General features: G+C 38.7%; 4 protein-coding genes across 11 annotated transcripts in view; 3 read left to right on the top strand and 1 right to left on the bottom strand.

Moving 5' to 3' along the window:
* Nucleotides 1–10,715, top strand: part of tasor2 (transcription activation suppressor family member 2) — a 23,574-nt gene extending 12,859 nt beyond the window's left edge. For 2 of the 4 annotated variants that reach the window (XM_027010012.2, XM_035521791.1), the window contains 9 exons: nucleotides 1–560; nucleotides 1,234–1,999; nucleotides 2,353–2,752; nucleotides 3,338–8,185; nucleotides 8,270–8,392; nucleotides 8,481–8,634; nucleotides 8,744–8,849; nucleotides 9,119–9,300; nucleotides 9,767–10,715. The exon at nucleotides 1–560 is cut by the window's left edge and continues 1,651 nt beyond it. In XM_027010012.2, coding sequence (XP_026865813.2) covers nucleotides 1–560; nucleotides 1,234–1,999; nucleotides 2,353–2,752; nucleotides 3,338–8,185; nucleotides 8,270–8,392; nucleotides 8,481–8,634; nucleotides 8,744–8,849; nucleotides 9,119–9,300; nucleotides 9,767–9,864 — 7,237 coding nt within the window. In that variant the 3' untranslated portion in view covers nucleotides 9,865–10,715. Of the gene's footprint in view, nucleotides 561–1,233; nucleotides 2,000–2,352; nucleotides 2,753–3,337; nucleotides 8,186–8,269; nucleotides 8,393–8,480; nucleotides 8,635–8,743; nucleotides 8,850–9,040; nucleotides 9,301–9,766 lie in introns of those variants that run through there. The other 2 variants (XM_027010015.2, XM_027010014.2) reach the window with 2 other exon arrangements.
* The window catches only part of slc2a6 (solute carrier family 2 member 6), a 40,954-nt gene extending 28,552 nt beyond the window's left edge, over nucleotides 1–12,402 (bottom strand). The window contains exons 1-2 of the mRNA XM_027010016.2: nucleotides 12,338–12,402; nucleotides 11,496–11,596 (exon numbers count right to left, since the gene is read on the bottom strand). The gene's annotated coding sequence lies outside the window, so the exon portion shown is untranslated. The remainder of the gene's footprint in view (nucleotides 1–11,495; nucleotides 11,597–12,337) is intronic.
* si:ch211-204d2.4 (uncharacterized protein LOC100003662 homolog) lies at nucleotides 10,910–15,680 on the top strand. 4 transcript variants are annotated; one of them, XM_027010018.2, is made up of 12 exons: nucleotides 10,910–11,061; nucleotides 11,693–11,842; nucleotides 12,014–12,070; nucleotides 12,423–12,471; nucleotides 12,557–12,654; nucleotides 13,199–13,330; nucleotides 13,425–13,541; nucleotides 13,645–13,713; nucleotides 13,814–13,884; nucleotides 14,388–14,451; nucleotides 15,108–15,185; nucleotides 15,270–15,680. In XM_027010018.2, exons 2-12 carry the CDS (start codon nucleotides 11,702–11,704, stop codon nucleotides 15,558–15,560), a joined length of 1,167 nt encoding a protein of 388 aa, XP_026865819.2. In that variant the 5' UTR covers nucleotides 10,910–11,061; nucleotides 11,693–11,701; the 3' UTR covers nucleotides 15,561–15,680. The 4 variants fall into 4 exon arrangements, with proteins under 4 accessions (XP_026865819.2, XP_026865818.2, XP_026865821.2 ...); XM_027010017.2 differs by having other exon boundaries at nucleotides 11,690–11,842; XM_027010020.2 differs by lacking the exon at nucleotides 10,910–11,061 and adding an exon at nucleotides 11,134–11,562.
* A 424-nt stretch (nucleotides 15,681–16,104) lies between these two features.
* asb13b (ankyrin repeat and SOCS box containing 13b) lies at nucleotides 16,105–20,255 on the top strand. Of its 2 annotated transcripts, none has more exons than XM_027010010.2 (6): nucleotides 16,105–16,378; nucleotides 16,870–17,069; nucleotides 17,239–17,389; nucleotides 18,022–18,156; nucleotides 18,367–18,558; nucleotides 19,106–20,255. In XM_027010010.2, exons 1-6 carry the CDS (start codon nucleotides 16,336–16,338, stop codon nucleotides 19,261–19,263), a joined length of 879 nt encoding a protein of 292 aa, XP_026865811.2. In that variant the 5' UTR covers nucleotides 16,105–16,335; the 3' UTR covers nucleotides 19,264–20,255. The 2 variants fall into 2 exon arrangements, with proteins under 2 accessions (XP_026865811.2, XP_026865812.2); XM_027010011.2 differs by lacking the exon at nucleotides 19,106–20,255 and adding an exon at nucleotides 18,878–19,095.
* Nucleotides 20,256–23,036: the final 2,781 nt, after the last annotated feature.

Genomic DNA, 23,036 nt, shown 5'->3' with positions numbered 1-23,036 from the left:
ATCTCCCCCATTAGAAATGGAAAAGAAAGGTCAGCATATGCCACTTACTCACATACAAAACATTCCTGTGATCACATCTTCTAAAGCACAGTCCTCCCAACAAGCAACTGTTCAAGCAGAGAAAGATGACACATCCCATAACAATTCTGATCAGTCACTGGATTCTGACTTACAACCAACCTCTACTGAAAAATGCAAAGGCAAAATAAAAGACCACGTGTACAGAGCAATATCTATAAGCAAATTAAAGACAGTGCTTAAAAGAGCAAAGATGACTAAATCTCCTAGCCCAGGGGATCATGGAAAATCAGATAATGGAGAACCTGAAGTGAAAAAAACAAAACCAAATATTGATGTGGACTTGACATCAACAAGTGGAAAATCAAGTCCTCATAAAGATATGAACAACAAACACAGTGTGTCACAGGATAATTCAGAATCTGCTGGGAACCAAGAGCCACTAGAAAATACACTATCTAAGCAAACCCTTGTGTCTTGGAGAGAACTCAAGACCTCATCCTCCCAAGCAAAGCTGATGTCAAAAAACACAAAAGAAAATGGTAGGAATATAGACATATCTGTGTCATTTTTATTGCCTTAATCAATGTGCGGACATGGGATGTAAAATTATTAATTAAAGGGTATATGGACTGTTGTATATATTAGTAAATAAAATAATTGGAATTTCAAATACTTAAGATATTTCTAAAATGCATGAAAAATCCTAAATTGGAAGTGGATACAAGTTAAAAATCTTGATAAGAGATTTCCATCCCATGTTTGAACATATTTAGCATACTTTTAAATGTGTAATGTAGAAGCCAGTTTATTTGAAATGGTAGATGTGCTTATGATGTAGAACCCTGGAAATCACAATTATGCAGATATAAAAACTGGTCCCACATGTTTTGTCTGCTTTTGTTTTGCACTTGTCCTGCTAGTCCTACTAAAAGCTTGTTTAACATAACAGTTGTAAATATAATAAATTGGTGGGGAAAATTCTGTTACATTATAATAAAGTATCATTATTTGCAAATAAATTCCAATAATCCAAGCACATTTTCAGTATGCAAAGTGTAGACAATCACAGCTTTTTTCCTTACTTTCTTTCTGCCACCTTTGTTACGTGTATGTTTGTGCATGTATGTGACAAATTCTGCTTTATTTTCATGCTTGTTCTCTCGCTGCTTTTTTCATTCCCTATTGTGTCTGTTTTTGTTCTCTTTTTCACAGGATGCATCACTTTAGACAAACCTCCCCCTTTTGCTGTAGTTAAACAAGCTGACCATCAGCTCATATCTACCATTACTGGGGATAGGGCAGAAGGAAAAAATATTAGCTCTGATGGCAAAACCTGTAAAGAGGGTCTGGCCACTGGTGGATCTCCACCTTCAGATGCTCTTAATCTCCTGGCTGACTTGGCACTCAGTGCAAATAGTGACAAAACAGCTAACCTGGGAGAAAAACCCAGACAGGATACCCATGTTGGAGTCAAGACTAGTAACTCGCCGGAGTCGGTCCTTCATGCTTTGTTGCAAAATCCTACAACCAGATTAAAATTACCTCCCACGTCCCCTTACCAAATGGGTCTTGAGGTAGCTGGGGATTTGATGTTGGATATATCAGAAGAGCACTCATACTCACAGCCCACCTCTTTGCTGTCAGGTTTGTCAAGAGCATGCTCCCAGGTTCCCCCTCCAGTTGGATGTGTTGAGTCTCTTCTGTCCCTGAACCCTGGGCTTCTGAAGTTACCTGATCAGACTAGTGGTCTAGCCAATCAAGAGAAAGGAGGCAAAAATGGATGGAAATACCTGACATCTTTAAGTATGCCACCCTCCTCTGGCCTCAAGAGGTCTAAATTTCTCCGCCACAGACGCATATTTGAAAAGGAGGGCTCAATTCAAGTAACAAGATTTTGGAGAGAAATCTATGATTTTAAATTTGACAGCAAATTCACAAATGTGAAGCTAGACAAAACTGTGACAAGGGCACTACATGGGTATGTACTTTTAATTTATCCTAATCCTTTTGCTAATTTTCTTTTGACTTTTTATCCTTTATGATTATTATTTAGAGTTTTGATCTAGCTTTAATACATTGACAGAATGTTACAAAATGCTATATAATTTTGCAGAAATTACATAATTCTGTTAGAGTATAAAAGGTATTAAAGAGCATATGTTAACATTGTTAGTTGTGTAGAAAGGTGTACATTTATATTATTTAATTTAAATGTAATTGATGTTCAAATATGTGCACCTGGTTCCAATGACAATACAGAGCATGTGTAAGACATAAATAACTGTATCTGCTGCTAACTAAATTCTTGTCTGATATTGCTAATTTTCTCAGCAAATGGGATTTCGGCATTCAAGACAACTATGAGCAGGTCCATCTTATCTTCCATATGTGGATAGGCCTTTTCTACAGCAAGTCCACTTCCAGGTTCTTTCATTTTGACCAGAACTGTCCACCTCTAGATCTAAATCCGTCACAAAGTATTGGTCCAGTTCAGCCTGCAGTGCCACTTCCTGATGTTGGTTTGGGCTCAAGTGAGGACAGAACTACTTCTGTGCAGCCTGGTCCAGATATTCTGGACCTTTCACTGAAGGCATCTGGGCCTGTGAGTCATTGCACCATGTCACAAGGAAGCAGTGAGGAGGATCAACCAAGCAGCAAAAGATCAAGACCTGAGCACACCTCAGAAAGCAAAGGGCCAGAAGTTAGGGCTAATTCAAACCTTTCTCTTACGGTAAGCGGTGCTAGAGAAATATAAAAGTACACAAAGCTTCTACTTTCTCTTCATAGAGCAACCAGAAAATGTAAGTTGTATAATGCATGAAGAGGTGAAAAACATAATTGGTCATGTAGGTATCCTTAGATGAAGTGTACCCAAGAACCCAAGTTTTCATCACGTAAAGTTAAGGATGACAATAGCATTTTATTCTGATATGATGGAATGGATATAAAATTTTTGTCATAGTTAAATTAGTACAACAGTGTGTCATGGCAACAATTTCAGATCATATACAAATTTACAGTAGTTCTACTGTCAAATCTTATAGCAAAAAAATTTGGTTTAGTTTACTTTTTTTCATTAAGAGATATTAGCTTGTCTGTGTTGCACGGAAAAGTCCAAGCTTATGTTCACCTTTAAAACTGTAAGCACACGTTTGCAGCACTCTTTGAAGAAGGAGGTCAAATTTTATATACACATCAGCTACACCTGTACCTATAGAGATATTTGTATCCTCTATTGATTTCCTTGATAAATCCTCTATATGAATTACAGAATGAATTGATAATTGGAGAATAACCACTGTTTTGTACACTGCAGGATTCCATTGTGGATGACTTGGATGGAAATTCTGTGCCTAACAATGACGATTACAGTGACATAGAGAATGACAGCACCACTGAAACCTCTTACACAAAACTCCTGGAGAACAACAATGCATACAGTAATTTGTGTGAACAGACATTAAGTATGCACATAGATGAACAGAAATCATTGAAAGCTCAGAAGAATGAACCTGTTTTCAAGAATCAGGGAATTTCAGAGGCTTTGAGGATAAAAAGTGCAGGGAAGATGGCCTCTGGAACATTGAATAGCCTTGATACAAAAGCTCTTGCTGTATTCCATCAGGTTGTTGGGCCTGCCAGGCCCAAGATGCACACTAAGATGCCTGACCAAGTTCATGGACGTAAAATCATCCTTAAGTCACTGAGCTTTAAGGACAAAGGTGGAGCTCGAACACCTACATCAGTGATCAGTGAGTGTGTGTCCAAAGATGAAGAGCATGAAGCAGCGCTCAGTGGGAAAAGCAGAGGCATTGCACCAGTGCACTGTCGTAATAACAAAGATGAGTGTGCATTTCAAAACCTGGTAGGACACAGTTCTGCTAGTTCTGTGGCTGTGCATGGTGGAAATGATGCTACAAAACTGAAAGTGAAATCTTTGCTTAATACCAGCAATGACATACCTATGAATGTGCATAATGATAATAATAAGACAACAGACAAAATTAAAGATGCACAAGCTGACACAACTGGGAAAATACATGATGATAAAACAAAGAAGCAAGTTAGACCCATGCCTGATATCAGACATGAGATGTCTCTGCTTGATACCAGAGATGACATGTCAGTCAACAAAGTGAAAGATAAGACACCTCAGACTGCATGTCAAGTGAATGTTGCAAAAGCTGAAGTTAAACCTAAGCATGATATCAGAAATTACACACCTGTACATACACAGGATGTGAATGATGCAAAGGATAGAATTACAACTATGCATAGTGTCAGAGATGACACTCCTGCAGATGTACAGGATGTAAATAAATCTATAGAAGATGGAGTTAAAGCTGTTCATAATGTCCAAGATGACACTCCTGCAGATGTACAGGATGTAAATGAATCTATAGAAGATGGAGTTAAAGCTGTTCATAATGTCCAAGATGACACACCTGCAGATGTACAGGATGTAAATGATACAAAGGATGAAGTTACACCTGTGCATAGTGTCAGAGATGACAGAATGGTAGATGTACAGGATGTAAATGAATCTGCAAATGTTGGAGTTAAAGCTGCTCATAATGTCCAAGATCACACACCTGCAGATGTACAGGATATAAATGATGCTGCAAAGAATGAAGTTACACCTGTGCATACTGTCAGACATGACAAACTGGTAAATGTACAGGATGTAAATGAATCTACAAAAGATGGAGTTACACCTGTTCATAGTGTCCAAGATCACACACCTGCAGATGTACAGGATGTAAATGATACAAAGGATGAAGTTACACCTGTGCATAGTGTCAGAGATGACAGAATGGTAGATGTACAGGATGTAAATGAATCTGCAAATGTTGGAGTTAAAGCTGCTGATAATGTCCAAGATCACACACCTGCAGATGTACAGGATATAAATGATGCTGCAAAGAATGAAGTTACACCTGTGCATACTGTCAGACATGACAAACTGGTAAATGTACAGGATGTAAATGAATCTACAAAAGATGGAGTTACACCTGTTCATAGTGTCCTAGGTGACACACCTATAGATGTACAGAATACAAATGATGCTGCAAAGGATGAAGTTACACCTGTGCATGGAGTCAGAGATGACAAGCCAGTAGATGTACAGGATGTAAATGAATCTATAGAAGGTGGAGTTAAAGCTGTTCATAATGTCCAAGATGACACGCCTGCAGATGTACAGGATGTAAATGATACAAAGGATGAAATTACACCTGTGCATAGTGTCAGAGATGACAAGCCAGAAGATGTACAAGATGTAAATGAATCTGCAAAAGATGGAGTTACACCTGTTCATAGTGTCCAAGATGACACACCTATAGATGTAAAGGATATAAATGTTGCCGCAAAGGACAGAATTACTCCTGTCCAGAGAGAAAATGATGACACACCTATAGATGTACAGGATGTAAATTATGCAAAAGAAGGGGATACACCTGTGCAGAGCGTCATTGATGACACACCTATAGATGTACAGTATGTAAATGATTCAGAGGAAAGAGTTACACCTGCGCATAGTGTCAGAGATGATGCAACTGTTCAAGATGTGAATGATGAAACAAAGAAAGCTAAACCTAAGTCTGATGCCAGAGAATCTGTGAGTGAACATCCAGATGTTGATCAGACAGAAGGAATGGTAGTTGATGAAGTGCAAATATCAAGTGACATAACAGAGCATATGGTGGAAAGAGATGAGAATAAAACACGTGAAGAAGAATTTCTTTGTAATAATACGAACCTTGAAACAGTTTCAGAAAAGCAAAAAGATAGTGATGATGAGCCACATGTATCTGCTCTGGAACAAGATTTTACAGATAGTGTACATGTGGAAATCTGTGATGAGAAAACTTTAGAAGAGATGCATGTAGATGTTTCTGGGGGTGAAACCCCTGTTGAACAGATAAGTTCTATGAAAGAGGATAATGTTTTAAAGCGGCATGAGGGTGAAGTAGCAACAGAGATTTCTGTGGTAAAGAATGATAGAAAGCAAACCAGAGATTATGCTCAACCAGAGATTGCAGAGTATTTTTCTGCAGATGATGTGAGCTCAAAAGCTCATTGTTTTTTGTTGAAGGAAGGTGATCGTTCACCTGCTGTTAGTGACATGTGCATTCTAACAGAAAATGATAAAAGCACCGTGCTTCATCCCTCTTCTGTGGTTCAAAACGAGACTCCTGAAATCAATCAACGTGAACTTAAAGAAACACATGTTGATGTTTCATCCTGCACTGCAGTCATAAACCAGGAAAGTGGCACTGACCAAAAACACTTGGCCCCCACAATTTGTGAAACTTTTGCAGATGAAGTTCCTGGGATGTCATCAGGAGACAGTCAGAATGTGTCAACACCATCTATCCAAATAAATTCCGAGCTTGGGATGACCAGCAGAAGCTCTACCCCTACTCAGGACGAACTGCCATACACCCAAGAGGTGTGTGAGAACATAAGGATTCAGCAAGTTGGGCATTTGCAAGACAATCACACTTCTGAGCAAGTTCCTCACTCTGTAACCAGGAGCCCTACCATTGCAGGGTCAGCTCTTAATAGCTCAATTATAGAGAGACACATTTCTAGCTCTCCTTGTTACAAAGTACAATCTTTTCCTCAGGGTCCTGATTGGTCCTCATATGAAGCCACGGGTGATCTCACTGATGAAAGTAGATCATTAACTCAAAAACCTGTACCCAAACAAAATTTGCGTAATTTGGTTCATGAAACCATTTCTTCACGAGAACTTTCTTCCAAGGAAAATCAGTCCCAAAAGTACCAATATGGGCATTTTTCTGAGCAATATAAGGAACTGTCACCAGAACTGTCTTCATGGGCACATGGTTCTAGCTTCAAAACAGATAGACCAAGTAGACTCAGGGAACCTTATGCATGTGATCAGGATTCAGAGGGTTTTCCTACACATTTCAGTATTTCTGATAACAGAGAATTTGCATATATGCCAAAAGACACTACAGAGAGTGAATCACATATCCCTGACTGGGTACACCAGATTCACTATGCAGATTCCAAATACACTGTGCATGAGTCAAATGAAAGAGCGTTTCCTTATAAACATCGATCAGATTTAAGCTTGTCTGAATCTAACGAGGAATCGGAGAGCCAAGGGATGGGCAGTATTCGTTACAGTAGAAAGAAATCCAAGAGGACCTTCTGTCAAGATGAGTGGAATGAAGAAGACTTTGATGGCATTATTGATTACAGCATTAAAAAGACCTTTTCTTGTGGTGTAGAACGAACAAAAATATTAAAGACACACACATTTAGCCCATATCAATGTAGACGAGAAAGCAGACAGATATTCGACTGGCGCAGGTATTTCAGAAGAGAGGGAGTGTTCAAATTAAGTGAAGGGAATGATAGATTTGTCCATAATCCACCTTCTTCTATTGTCACTGTGTTTGACAAGAAAGGTAACAGAGTCATATTTGAAAACCCTTCCACTTTAAAGCGATCAATAGGTGCACATGGTGTGAGTGTTAAAGACTCTTTTCATACCTGGGAAGATCAACGATCAAAATCTAACATTACCCAGTCTTTAATGGAACTTGAATATCTTATCTTCTCAGAGAAGATGAATCAGATGCTCAAAAATTGCAAGGCTACCTCCAAACCTAAGTCACAACACAGACATAATGTAAACTCAGTTGAAAATCTTATGACCATTCGATTTTCAAGACTTGAGGAAGAGGATACAACTGCATTTGATGAGACATGGCCAACTCTTCCTAAGTTTAAGATAAACGTGGACATGTCTGAAAGGAAAGGCATGAGGAAGATAATAAATTATGGAAAACCCTTGCATCTCCAAAGCCTTTTCTGTGAAAGAGGCACCATGGCAGCTTGCTCCAGGATATCAGACATTACAAAAGATTGTGCAAAATCCTACAACAGCATGATGAATGATGTCTGTGCTGGCAAAACTATCCCTCATCAGAATAACAAGAGCAAAAGGAAATGGGATATTGAGAGTACTGCCTGCATCAAACAGTCTGCATTTTGTGGACGCATCAAAAAAGACATGTTTGATAATCTGCATGATAATTTGAACTCCATTGTGAGGCAAGCATGCAAGATTAAGTACAAGTTCTACATCTTAGTGACATCATCAGACAGCTTTTTTGAGGAAACCAAGGTATGATATTTGGCTGTGGAACAGTATTTGTAGAGTAATTCTTGTGTAATTGTACAAATATCTCATTGATCTTCTAATCTCCAGGAACTACTGGAGGCAGAGGGACACGCTGCAGTTGAGCCTTATCAGTTTGAAATAGATGAAAGTGGGCAAACACCTCTTCTAATTTTACTTAGAAATGAGGATATTGCAGAACACATATGTGAGGTAAGCCATGTTTTTACGAACATTATCAAAGGTTTGAAGTTACTAATGTACTTAAATCTAGAAAAATGCTGATTACATATCTTCTCAGGTTCCACATTTGCTTGAGTTAAAAAAGTCATCCAGAGTTCTCTTTGCGGGCATTGACCGGCCAGATGACGTTGTCAACCTCACACATCAGGAAGTTTTTGCCAGGGGAGGCTTCGTGGTCTTTGATGAAGCTGCTTTGGATGCGCTGAGTTTGGGTAGTGGTTTATGAAAATAAAGATATGGCTTGAAATTAAATCTTAATTATTGTTTGAATTTTGCTTTAATTACTTTCCAAATGCCTTTTTTTTCTTTTATTAATAAAAGAAAACATGAAAAAGGTTGTGGGTGTTATGGAGGAACTGGATAAAAAAGGGAAATGGAAATGGTTTCTGCACTATAGAGACAGCCGCAAACTTCGGGAAAACGTGAGGTAAGATGACCCTTCTTCCTAGTTTATACAAATTAAAAATACCTCAAGATAGAAGCAGAAAAGTTGTTACTGCTTTGACTGAAAACATGTATATTGTTTTAGTGTCTATGCTGTTTATGAAACTTTTACAAGGTATTGGGTGTGTGATGTAAGAAGGTCCAATCCCCCAACCCCCTTTGTTGTTGTAACAGCAACTCATGCCAATGAATGCTTACAGTATGAGAAAGTCTCACTGTTCTTCACTGGATTATTGGCAAAATTACCATCAGGTGCAGTCCTGATGCACAGAAGAGGAAGCATTTCGTTGACTGCTGCCAGGAAGCTGGGATAGTGGAGGTTTTGCCCTATCACGAGTGCGATGTCATTTCCCGCGGCAGACCAGACTACCTTCGCTGCCTAGTTCATCTCCAGATTCAAAACGTATCTGCCCGGTTCCCTGTTTTTATTACAGGTAAAGCTCTTGCTCGTTATGTTTCATTCAAATGTTTATCTTTACGCAAGTCTAGCTGCATGAGGGGCCTCATCAAAGAAGTCTGTGTTTGTGAGAATACTTTTACTATGCTTCTTGGTTGTATATTTGAGTACTTATTAAGCATTTAAGTAGGCTAAGCCATTTTTTAAAAAATACAGTTTTGCAGATCCAAATAGATTCTGAGAAATTAACTAAAATGTTAAAATTACATGATTGCTAGATTGTGCTCTGCATGAGCTAGATTCATTCAAATTACAGCAAACAATAAATAATCTTATTTAATTTCATCAGTATTTGTTTAAATAGATTTTTTTTGGGGGGGGGGGATATTCAGAAAAATCTGTAACAGCTTTGTTTTTCCCTGCGGGTGGCTTGAGATCTCTTTTTTTATGTTTTGGATTTTTTAATATTCTGATGTGTTCATCTTTTTGTCTTCCCTTTGTAGACACACCAGCTGACTCTTTTGGGAAAAACGGAATTTTAACTATGAATATTTACGCATTCTCACGGATTCTTTCAAATGACAGTTGTTTGGTTTCATAAATTACTAGCTAAGAAAATTATTTTTGGCATTGAGGTCTTTTGTTGTAGTTTTTTTTTTTTTTAGTTTTTTTTTTGTTGTTTTTTTTAAAGAACTTGACCATTTGCCTTTGTTGAGAGCCCTCTTGTCATAGTCAAGCTGTATTTCCACTGTACGTAGTTATTTATACTGTTGTAAGAAATGTAGGCTTTTGTAAAGTTAAGGCTTATGTAACATGTTTATATGTTTCAATTTTAAATACTGTACAAATAATTAGTAATATTTTAGTGTATTTCTTTTTCCACATTGTTTTATAAATAATACTGACCATTTGGAATTTTAATAAAAATGGCTATGTCTGGTTGTTTTCTGATAGTTGTCTTACTAATGTTAATAATACAGTAATCTTTATGGATAACGGGTGCCAGTTTGACGTGGCAACACTACCAGACTACTCATTTGAACGTTTTAGCTTGTCAAACAGCGCTCTCCATAGGTTAAAGAAAGCTGTGTGTGCAGGACCGATATGTTAGGAAACGGCTTAATGTTTAGCTTTGTATCACTTTGGGCCTTAAACTTCAGCCTATGTGGTTTTTTACGAAAAAATTGTTTTAGGTCTATGTAATTAATTCCTCAGACGATGTGAGCACTGTGTAGGCTACATATATTGTAAGATGGACAGACGTGCCTCACCTGCAAAATGTTTAATCTTTTGCCACTACACTGTTACAGGTCATAATAATGTATTTAAAGTTATAGTATCTGTAAGTACATAAATAAAATATTCTTAGTTTTGCCTTGAGTTTCACTAAAGGATATGTTAAGATATGTTACTGAACAGGAAAGCCAAAACATAAAGTAGTATTGGAGATAAACTGACTGCAAGCTTCGTCTTAATTATTCCCCGAACCGCTAACTAACGCTATCGTAGTGTTAGTTTTTAAAAAGTTATTATTTTTGTCTCTAACGGTGGTCATTGTGTCTTTTCATGCAAGTTACTTGTGTTCCTCTTTCTGTATAAAAAACTACACAACCGGATGCGTGGTTTTGGTTTTAACTCAACTGCAGTCAACCCGGAAAAAGCTATGTCATTGCTATCATGTGCTAACGCAAACTCTTTTCCTTGTCAAAACACACATTTAATCCTCTTCACCATGGTAACAAACGTGAATGTGCTTTGAAAGTAGCAGAAGAATCTGAGCCAAAGGAGGACGCAGTCGGTGAGTGCAGCTGGCGACGTTTTCGTCACTTAATACCGAGTAGGGCTAATATTAGGTGTGGCAGATGTGCGCAATCGTGCGTTTGCGGCGGTTCGGGACTAACTTCCTTGCGAGTGCCTTTCTCACGATCACAATCCTTGATTCTGACGCAAACTATCCACCTCCTCACTGATCGTGTAACGCAGTGGAGGCGACCCATGCTTTTGTGTCGGTGCCTAGGTTAACGTGGAGACAACACCATATCACAAAGTTCATATTTTCAAGCTCCGAAGCCCACGGGGTGCAGAGTAGTTACAGGCTAAGTCGGGTCATTAAAAAACAAACAAACAAACAAAAAACCTTAAGCCAAAACTGTTTTGCATATCCTATAAACAGATAAACAAATTTATAATGTTTCCTCGTTCACACATGGAAAATACTTTGCAGCTCATCACCTCTGTCTAGTTGCGTAGGATTCGTCTTTTTGACGCCAAGTCCGGTGGTAGCTGTCCTCTTTGACAGGTATCAAGATGCCACATGTTGCCATTGTAGAATTCTGTTGATTTACAGTAATTAGTCATTGTAGATAGTTGTAAGACTTTCAGCGGGTATGTATTTCTGTGTAACAGAACATTTCTGCTCCTTTTAGTAGTTCTGGGACATGCCTTATCTGGACAGACAGAACCGCATCTGTGGATTCTTGGACATAGAGGAGAATGAGAATAGTGGCAAGTTTTACCGGCGCTACTTTATACTGGATGCATTGCGCAACTCTCTCCTCTGGTACATGGACAATCCACAGGTAATTGTGCTATGCCAGGATTCCGAAAGAGTCGCCTTAAGAATGTGAATTTGTTGAAATTGGGATGGTATTTTTGAAAATGCATATTGTTTAGAATAAACAATCATTTAACTGCTATTGATTCCAATGAATGTTTATTTTGGGAAATCTTTCCATTTTTCTTGAGAACAGAATTTACCAGAGGGAGCTAACAATGTTGGAAGTTTGCGATTGAGTTATATTTCAAAGGTAAACTTTTTTTTTATTTTTACAAAATCAATGAGATGTTTTTATAGCCCAGATTAACACAGTATATAGTGCATATAGTGTACACTTCCATTGCACATACAAGTATATGCATGATTATTTCATAGTCCCAAGAGACTGCATACTTTTAACAACAAAAAACTAAGTTTTATATTTACAGAGTAGCCCTGTTATAACTGTCTGCCTTTGATTGTAATGTATCTATCATGCTACTAAATTGTATGAGATTATGCCATTATGTCACCCTACCGTACATGTTCATGGTCACATCAAATCATTTTCTTTCTTCTTCATTTCTTCCCTTTTTTCTTCTTGATTCTTCATTTGTTTACAGGTTAATGAAGTTTCAACCAAGCAGAAACCTAAGACAGAGTTCTGCTTTGGTGAGTGGTGGTTGTGGGTTTGGGGTCTTCTTTAAACTGAATAACGCATGAATAACGCATGAATAACGCATGTCTGTATATGCAGTGATAAATGCTTTGTCCCGACGGTACTTCCTCCAAGCCAATGATGCTGTGGACCTAAAAGACTGGGTCATCGCCCTAAATAATGCCACCAAAATTACAGTATGTAAACAAGTCACACACTGCTTTTTTGTCTCAGCTGTTTTCTCTGTCTTATCTGCACTGATACAAAAAGGTTCACATTCCTGTGATTCCCTTTAATAGGTTTCACAAACCGGGCTATGTTTTCTCCAGACAGTAAGATGAACAGAATGATGTAATCTGTTTTAATGTGTAAATGCAGATCCCATAATGACTCTTGCACCAAGAATCGGGGTCGATATTGTAAGGCAGTAGCAGATAAGGGTGGCGCTGTTAAAGGCAGTAGTGATTTAGGTCACAGGAGGTAAGGTCTTTGCACTAGGAATTGAAGTGCTGATTTGAACTTGAGCTATATCACTATGGTATGCTGACATCCCTGTGTGTATGTGCACATGTGCTCTCACTACCATGCTGTTCTTCAGGAAATGGTTTAAATGTGTCCCTGGTTAAAGCAAAAGTTAAAGTTAATGTGTACTGTTTCTCAGGTGCATGTTTTGTAATGAAAAACAGCAGCAGAGTAAATAGTGATTTGTTGTTGTTGTTGTTGTGCTAATTTCATGTTCAGGTTCCTAAAATACCAGCAGTTACTCAGAGTACTGATGCTGCCACTGTGATAAGCCAAACTCAGGCAACATCTCGACAGGCCTACAAAACAGAGATTGTGGGAGGCGTAGTTGTTCACACACCAGTCCAACAGGTTCTTTATCTTTTGCGTTTCTTAGTGAATTTCATAGGTTATTTGTGTGTGATATGATGGAGCAAGAAGATGCATTGCCGTATTTGTTTTCTAGAATGAAGCAGACGATGTCTTTATTGCTGAACCGGCATCACATGTGACGTTGAAAAGCTGCCAGAGTTTACGTCCCAATGTTGTGAGATCAGGCTACTGCGTCAAACAAGGCAATGTGGTATGGTGTCTGTCATGTGACTTTCATCATCCTACTTGACAAAATGAGTTAATTAACCACAAGGAGCTGCTTTTGACAAATTGTGATTTTTTTTTCCATTCAGAGAAAAAGCTGGAAGAGGAGATTTTTCATTTTAGATGAGCAGCATGTGAGCTACTATAAAAATGAAACGGTAAGATACAGTTGCCATTTGCTGCTCATAGAAGGTGATATGAACTAAAGACAAAATGGATAGATTAACAATGTTAACCAGTGCAGTCTTTCCTTTGCAGGATAAAGACGCTTTACGCAGTATCCGCCTAAGGGACATACAGAAAGTTCATGAGTGCCTTGTAAAGTCGGGGTAAGTCAACAAGACTTGCTTTTATTTGGATACCTTTACAGCTCTCTGTTATTCAGGACTCAGGGTTAGTATGTCAATTACAATTCTACTAATTTTTCTGGAGCTACAGTAAATTTCTATGAAATTGGACACATTGAATTTTCTTAAAAATAATAGTAACAATAAAATAAAATGAAAAAGGTTACATTTATTTTGGGTAAACAGCTTTACAAAATCTGCATTAGGGAAAGTCCTGGCTAAAGTAAATATAAAATTTGTTTTAAAAAAAAACAGTGACTGACTTAAATTTAATGTGCTCCCTCTTCTACAAAATAGAAGGGCTTATTGTAGTTGTGTTCTTAACGATTGTTTTCTTGAAATGGAGACTAAAACTACAGTTTATTAAGGGGTCACTTTTTAATCTTCATGCGCTTGATAAGGGTTAGTCATTACTCTTGTGAAAAATTCAGTCAGATAGCATATTTTTCCAGCTTATGTCATTTTTCATGTTTGTTACATTTTAGGGAGCTACTCTCACGTGACAACCTTTTTGAGATCATCACAAGTACAAGAACTTTCTACATTCAGGTATCTGAGATTTAAAATATTTCAATCGTTGAAACTAAGAATGGACTTTGTGTATATGAGACAGATCTGCACCTGTATTTATTTTGAGTGTAACTGTTTTTAAATGATCTTTGCCGAAATGCACTGTTGCTCAAGCAAGATATAAACAACACCTGCCATAAATTAGACCATAGAATACATAATTTTATCATTTTGTAAGCACATATTGATAAGGTATTGATATACAATTTTTACAAATGTAAAACTAAGCCATTGTGATCATTTAACATTAAAGGGATACTTCTCATAAAATATTATTGTAAATTCTGTATGAAAGCTAATTTGGGCCAATGATTATGATCTATTTGCATAATGTTAGCTTGTCCCTAGCCAATCGGTATCATGTTACAATTTTTGAATGCGACATCCCTGTAATATAGAGGGTAAAGAAGGACAATGATTTGGGAGTGGGTGAGTGGGGGGGGGTTGTTTTATGTGAATAATTTTCAAAATTTAAATTAATACTAATTCATTGTGGTAAGTACATTTTGTGTTTTGAAAGGGTAGTGGTGGTGCATTTTTAAGTCTGAGGTTACAAATAGAAAAATTCTGTAATATTTATAAATATACTGCAAGAAGCAGAATTACATTTTTACCCTATTTTGGCACATACACAGACAGACACGCCAGAAGAAATGAATGGCTGGATAAAAGATATTGGATCAAAAATTCAAGACTTTCGAGGACCATCAAAGGTAAAGTGTATATAGAAATGCACAGCTTTGAATGTGGGTGGAAGAAAAGCTAATTTCGGGACTAATTCTCTCTCTTTCACACAGACACAAAGTTATCGTTTCTCTGGTTCTGGACAAGGAAAGCCCCCCCTTCTAAAATCCTGTTCCGTGGTGCAGTCGTGGCAGCCATGGACGCCTGTCCCAAAGCAGACAACACCACAGAAGGAGGAAGAGTTGAGAGACAGCAGTTTCTGCTCTCTGCCCTCACTCTCTCGCCCAGGCGAGCGCTTGCAGTCACAAGTGCGCCAGAGGCATCACTCCCAGCCACAGCCAGCTTCTAAGCATACAGACTTCCCTATGGATACAGACGTGCATGTCCGCACTACGGATGTATAGATGTTTCCTCTGCTATTGCTGCTCACCAGTGCATTCTTTGTGTTGCATAATTTCAACTTTTTTTAAATTGTGCTTTTTTTTTTCTTTTTTTTTTTCCTTCAAAGGAAGGTCTAAACGTTTCATATAACATACAAACGCTTTTAGAAATAAGAAAATAAGTCCAGAGGAAAGGGGTGATAGAAGCTGGATGAAATGGGTCCAACATTGTTCACCTACATGGAAACAGCTTTTTTTTATTCCCCTGACTTTACAGGGGAATCATTTTATGATGGGTGCTGAAAGGAGCAACATTCTTTGTGTGTGTAAATAAACAAACGTCCAGTGTAAGCACAGACTGGGGTGGGCTGCCTGGAGCTTTGCTCCACGACTTACCACTATACTTGAAAATATTTTGGTTATTACAAAACGTTGTTTTTCGTTTTACTGAACTTTTACATGTGCCTTAATGCTGCTGCAAAATGGTCTGAATAAAATTTTAAAAAAGGAAAATCGTTTACGTGTGGTGCGACTTCGTGGTCCATTTCGGCTGCTCCTCAAGGTTAGGAACTATCCACGACTCCAGTCCGACTGGTGGTCGCAACATGCCAGAAACAAATCTTCCTCCTTAGTTGGATGGGAGGAGAGTCAGCTAACGTAGCCAAGTGAATTCTGTTAGTGCTGGTACAATAGCATAAACTGGAGAAGACAGCTGGGTAGCTTATTGATGGACATGCACCACTGTGTTATTACAGCTGTATTATACGATGCGATCTGATTTCGCAGCGGGAACGATGACATGGAGATAACACGAACACGGCCATCGCTTTTGAGTAATATAGGTAAGGTGATCATTTGAATGATCAAATCGGAAACTTGAAGGCAGATTGAGTAGGTTAGGTAGCTGGCTACTCCCGGATTGTATTTAGCTAAACTTCTTAAAACCTTTTATTTATTTATTTTTAATCACACATTAGATAAATATGGTCTGCAGATTAGCGTTAGCTACTTAGCTCAGTACTGATGGAACGGTTTGTGCAGTCTTGCATTTAACCTAAATTAGCTAGCTAGCTGTGGTAAATGAACAAAACCTCGTTTCATCAGTGCCTTTGTACTGAAATATGTTCTTATTTCAAACCCATAGAAAGCTAGCTAGCTTACTGCCGTGCTGGGCCCAAGAGACGTATAGGATAGCTGAGCTAGGAATAGCTGTCCTTTCCGTTTTGACGCGATCCGATGGAGTGAGTAATGTCACGTAGCTAACGCCAACTAACCGATGTTAGACCGTGCATACGTAAAGACTGTTTAAAAATGCGTATTTTCCCTTGTGTAGCACATGGCCTGGGCTTCTGGTCCGAGCGCTCGGCAGTGCACGAAGCAGCAGCGCAGGGCCGCGCGGAGGAGCTCGAGAGGCTGATAGAGAACGGGGCGACGGTGAACATCGTGGCTGTGGACTCCATCACCCCGCTCCACGAGGCCTGCATACAAGGACAAACGCAGTGTGCCAGGCTCCTGTTGCAGGCCGGAGCTCGTGTAAGTGCTATAAGTCAGAGTTAGTGTAACAGAGTCCTGAGCTGTGCACCCTCCCCGGTGTGGAGACCTGTATATAATCAGCCGGTAGCGCTTGGTTACAATTAACTTTTACTTTTTAATTATTATTATAATTTTTTTTTAGAGCTTGTTGACGTGTCAATTTTGACAGGTGGATGCCCGTAACATAGACGGAAGCACCCCGCTGTGCGACGCCTGTGCAGCTGGTAGTCTAGAGTGCGTGAGGCTGTTGCTGGAATATGGGGCCACGGTGAACCCTCCGCTCTTCACCTTCTCCCCCCTACACGAGGCCTGCATGGGGGGTAAGAGAGCACATGCTCGTCTCAGTCTCTAAACATGCACCTGCACTTTACAGCCTTCACCTGAAGGGTTAGCTCATGCCTAATCTAACATTTGCACAACTAACTAATCGAAATTAGTTAGGTAGGTGTTTAGTTGGGAACTATATATATATATATATATATAGAGAGAGAGAGAGAGAGAGAGAGAGAGAGAGAGAGAGAGAGAGAGAGAGAGAGAGTATATATAATATATATATATATATATATATATATATATATATATATATGATAGAGAGAGAGCACAAGACTTTTAACTTTTACCTCTTGTAATTTGCTTTGCATATTTTTCATGTCATTTCTGTGTTTAGAAGCAATAAAATGTGGGCTGGTCTAGATTTACTTTTTTTTTTTGAGGGCAAACAACTTGCCAATCACATGCCTAAACATTCATTTACACTTTTATCCAAAGCAGCTTACAATTATGACTGATTATAACTTGAGCAATTGAGGGTTAAGGGCCTTGCTTAGGGGCCCAGCAGTGGGGCTTGAACAAGCAACCTTCTGATTATAAGTTAGGTACCTTAACCACGGAGCTACCACTGCACTGCAACAGCACTTACACTCTGGTGTAATGGATTGTGTTTGTGTCTCAGGTAACTCAGAGTGTGTGCGACTCATGGTCGCTGAGGGTGCTTTCATGGAGGCCCATGACTGCCACTTCGGTACTCCCCTTCACGTGGCCTGTGCGAGGCAGCATATCGACTGCGTCAAGGTTCTGCTGAATGCTGGTAGGTTTTCATCTAAATGTATTTTGATACAGGCGTTTCATTCTGATACTTTAAAAAAATCCAGCGTCTCTAACCTTAAAACCCATCTGATGGAAATCATTTTTGTTGACTTTATTTTGATACTTTTTTTCCTCCGCTATTCAAATGGGATGGCGCTCATTTTGTGTCAGTAGATGCTCTTATTTCTTTTCCAAACTTTACCATCCCAAGGTGCAAATGTAAACGCCGCGAAGCTTCACGAGACAGCTCTTCACCACGCTGCTAAAGCAAACAGCCTCGAGTTGATTGAGCTGCTGGTGGAATTTGGGGGTAATGTGTTTGCCAGAGACAATCTTGGCAAGAAGCCCAGCCATTACACCAGCCATGGATCCTCAGCTGCCCTCTGCCTGCAGCTCTATGAATGTAAGTTACACAGTGTTTATGCTTGTAAACTGGTATTTAACTTGTTTCATGAACTTAGTTGTTGGTTTTATCTATATACAGGTTTGTACCATAAATTTATAGAATCTTTGGACCAGTCAAAATATGCCTTCACATTTTGATATCACAAAAGATTATTTAGTCTGTGGAGGAAAAATGTCCCTATGACATTCCTGGGCTCTGAAATGAGCAACTAAAAATCTCAACGTGGTCTGAATGTTACTAGCCAATCATATAACGTCTCTAGAAGGAGCTGGCCTAGCTGCCTGTGACTAATTGTTTGCTTGGATGCAACTCACAGAAGGATTGGCTGAGTGCTAGCTGTGCATGTCTTTGGAGAGAAGGGCTTTGGAGAAAGGTTGAAACTGAAGGCATAAGACTAATGGGATGGAGCACTGGCTAAGTCTGGGAAAGTTAGCAAAAACTTTAAAATCGATTACAGCAGCTTTAAATAAAAAATGAATGAAACTAAAATTAGTGTATGTATGATAAATCCTGAGTGTATGTGTGTGTGTGTGTTTGTGTATAGCTGAACCCCTTAGTCTTCAGCAGTTAAGCAGGGTTGCACTCAGGAATGCTCTGGGGAAACGAGCACTAGAGGTGGTACCTCACCTGGGTCTGCCCAATCGCATGGTCTGCTACCTCACCTACATGCCTGCGCCAACACTGGGACTCCTGACCTGCTAACAAGGCAGGGTCTGGCAATGCCGAGTTCCACCAGGCCGACTGACTCAGCGGGTAAGGGATACCATGCTTAATAAAGAAAATCTGTCACATTACGCTGCAGTGAAAAGAAAAGCAAGAAAGAAAGGAGCCCTTCTGAATTAGCATATTCCCTTCTATATAATGTGCAAAGCAGTGTGGTAGAATAGTTAGTGTAGATGAAAACATGGGGGCACTGCATGTAGGTGTGCTGAAATGGTGGGAGAAAACCTTTTCAGTGGGAAAGATGAAGACTCATACTCAGCTGCATACCTGCACAGTGCAATTTGTTATTGGTCTTAGTTACTGCATAAATGACAGATATTGTGTCATATTATAGTGTTAACTGTGACAAGCACATTTTTGTTTAGTTTTTTGGTCAGCCAGGCAGATAAATATAGTTTAGGCCTCAACTGTGCAGATGTCTTAATATGAGGCAGAACGGCACTGTCAAAAAACTAACATTACATCTTTAATTGTAAGATCTCATTTCTACAGCTAGCTGGCTCGTGAATCAAAGCCCTAAGATTATTAATCTCATATCTGTGTATAACTAAAATTGGTAATTTACACTTAGTGTTATAAGGTTGTGTATATATGTATGTACTAAACGTGTTTACTAGCTTGTTTTGTTTAAATTAAGCATTTGTACAAGGTGTATATAAATTGTTTATCTAAATGTATATTGTACATACTCTGCACACAAAGTGAAAGTTTTATAATTCATTAAATTTCATAGTCCCTTGGGATGTATTAATGTGCTACAGTCATGTGTTTGTACTTTTTAGCTATTTCAACACTTCACATGCCAGTGATGATACACTGTATAAATCTTAATCCAACTTGAGTAATATTCATCATATTTATCAAATGCATTTCATTGGTCTTTAAAAGCAGTTTGACAGGTAACTGCCAAAGATGGAAACACTTGAATAAATATGAAAATGAAATTATAATTAAAGATGTTTTAAAACAGATGAGTTGTCCGAACTAACAATGCCTTCCATTCCCATTGTACAAGTGTCACAAAATATCTTAGTCAGTACAAAAAGCCATGTGCTTTCTGTTCAATATTTCCAGGTCTCTAGAAATGACTAAGTGTAGTCTTTGAAAACATGCTGCTGTGTTCTACTGTACTCTGGGGACACTTTAGTCTCACCACTATAAGTGGAGGTAGATACAAATAGACATGATATGGAGCGTGTGTGAAAACCATGCATGCATAATATGAAACAAACGTGTATTTTAAATTTATTCATATATTTGTTTATCTATGTCTTTCCTTAGCAAGTTAATGAAATACGTTTCCCTTACCTATTTTACTGAACTTTTATAGGGTATAACAAGCCAGACCAGATGCAGCTATAATTTATGCCATTACAAAATTCAATTTAAATGTATAACCTGAGTGTGAATGTGGTTTTGATTTTATATCATGCTATCTGTAATAACATTTTGAACTGAAATTGGATTTTGAGTTTTGTATAAGAGCGATTTTTAAAATACAATCTGAATTAGTCATGGTATTAGTATATAGTCAATTCATTCACATTTTAAATATTTTTAAAACATTAAAAAAAAAAAAAATAACTTCCAGGGAACTCACCAGAAAAGTACTGGAATTCTTTTCCATCAGATATCTCACATTGCTAATATTAGCTAGCAGGCTATGTGCTCTTAAAAGCTCTATTTTATCAGAAAGTGCAGAACTTCCAGTGGCAGCGGATTCACCAGGCTGCCTCATGAGAGTGACTTGGCTTTTGGCCTATTTTCCCCACAGCAGACTAACCTGGCTCTGGTCCATCTATCTGTGACAGAATTGCTTTAAACATTATCAGCTTCTGTCAGGTCTTGTTAAGGGATAGCAGTACTAACAAGCTCATGTGGCATTGTATGCTCTCTGAATGTAAAGCATTCTGAATGTTTGCAGATCCAGCTTGTTTCACACTTCTATAGCTCAATGGCTGGGGTAGGATTGCCTTCCCAGAGTGAGTGACCTTGCAGACAAAACCCCCTGCGTTTCTCTTGATCACAGCTTGCCACTCATGCTACCCCTAAGTACATTACTTTTGCTTTGTCTGTACACCTGTGCTGGCCACAGTTGTACTCGTTGGCTGGAAGCCTGCTCATTAAAGCCCTCTCAGAAAACACAAAATTGACGAATCCTGTTTACCAAACTTGCAGATGCAGTGCTTTACATTAACAAAGCCATGCCCCCTCTTCCTTTTTGGACAGAACTGCCCTCAACAAAGACAGCTACACACACAAGACGACTTAAACAGTTAAATAATCAAATAGTTCAATAATTTCAATAAAATGTTACCTAAGCAGTGTTGGTGAACCAGTGAAGTACTTAGAACTTGGCCAGCTCATTATCTTGTTATAAGGTTTAAAAAATAAAAACTTCTAGATGTGATAGAAATATTAATGCTACACAGAAACAAAATTTGGTTGCAAGAAAGTAAAAAGTTGAAATATTTTTTGAAAATTCAAGATCCTTCATTTGGATAAAAATAAATGTAATTGATGATTGTAAAACATTGTGCAACAAATATTTACTTGAATACATGTTGTTTTTCACCAAATCCAGTGAAAAATAGGCAATTGGTGAGGCTTAGAATTCACATACAAAGAATTGTGAAAAAAAAAATTAGCTCAGAGGTTTAAACTTTAAAAATGAATAACTAAAAAGGTATTTGTAGTAGAGCTGTAGGAGTTTGCAAGGTCTCATCAATTTAATATGTTTTCACATTATTTATTTTTTCAATAAAATCCATGACATGAAATGGGAGGTCTTGGTGGTTTGTCATGGAATGAACCCATAGTAAATGTAATGTTAAGCAGCTAGTTTTTCAGTTATTGCAATATTAGTTAACCTAACACACGGAACTTGTGTACTATTAGGTATACTAGCTGAGAACTCTGGTTTGCTCAATGACTACAATGTTCTGGTGACAATAGGCTTGAACCATTATTTCAAATAAAACTTGTTTCTTCTCTTTCTGCTAACATCAAGTCATCAGACTCTGGTGTACCTGCATAGCAACTTGAGTTCAGCCATGCTCTATCTATGAATTTTGGGATGTGTCAAGATGGTCTCAAATGCTTTTATCTTCAGCTGCAGCTGAACAGCAATGCATTTTATTTGACTGGGTGTAGAACTGCACTTCTACCTCCAGATGCGCCTCCAGCATCTCCCAGGGGACAGCACCTGAGTTGGCGTCAATCAGCACTTGATGTCAATTCTGGCTGGAAGGTTGATGCAGTGTCAGAGTACTAACTATTGCTGGGTTGCTGGCTGTGCACTGAGGCAACTGGAGTCTCTCCCTCACACGGCCTTCTCTGGAAGGCTTTCACTGGAAGCTGGCTGTACTCTGTTGCTGCCACCATCGTCTTGCCATCACACAATGAGCTCTGCTCCCTTTACCGTCCAGTAAAGTACTGCATCTTCACATCAACTTGACTGCTGTCAACTTTTCCATGGTGCTGTGTTGTTTCTCCCTCACCGCCGTCACGCCCATTTTGATGTCAGGAACTCACATCACCACTTCTAACAGCTTGTGGACTTTGATGTTCTTCAGTTTTTCCTACCTTTTCACTGAATCAGAGCTGTCTTCTATATCCCACGTGTGGCTGACCTAGGAAGAAATGGAGGCTGACTTCTTATTTGGTCTTTATTTAACACGGGGAACATGAAATATATTAGAAAGTCTGCAGAACTGGCAGAACCCAAAGAACTGAAAGTGGGAAACTTCTCA

The sequence above is a fragment of the Electrophorus electricus genome, chromosome 23, assembly GCF_013358815.1.
Source record: "Electrophorus electricus isolate fEleEle1 chromosome 23, fEleEle1.pri, whole genome shotgun sequence".
NCBI lineage: Eukaryota > Metazoa > Chordata > Actinopteri > Gymnotiformes > Gymnotidae > Electrophorus > Electrophorus electricus.
The sequence above is the reverse complement of the archived record's forward strand: the minus strand, read 5'-3'. Positions and strand labels throughout refer to the sequence as shown.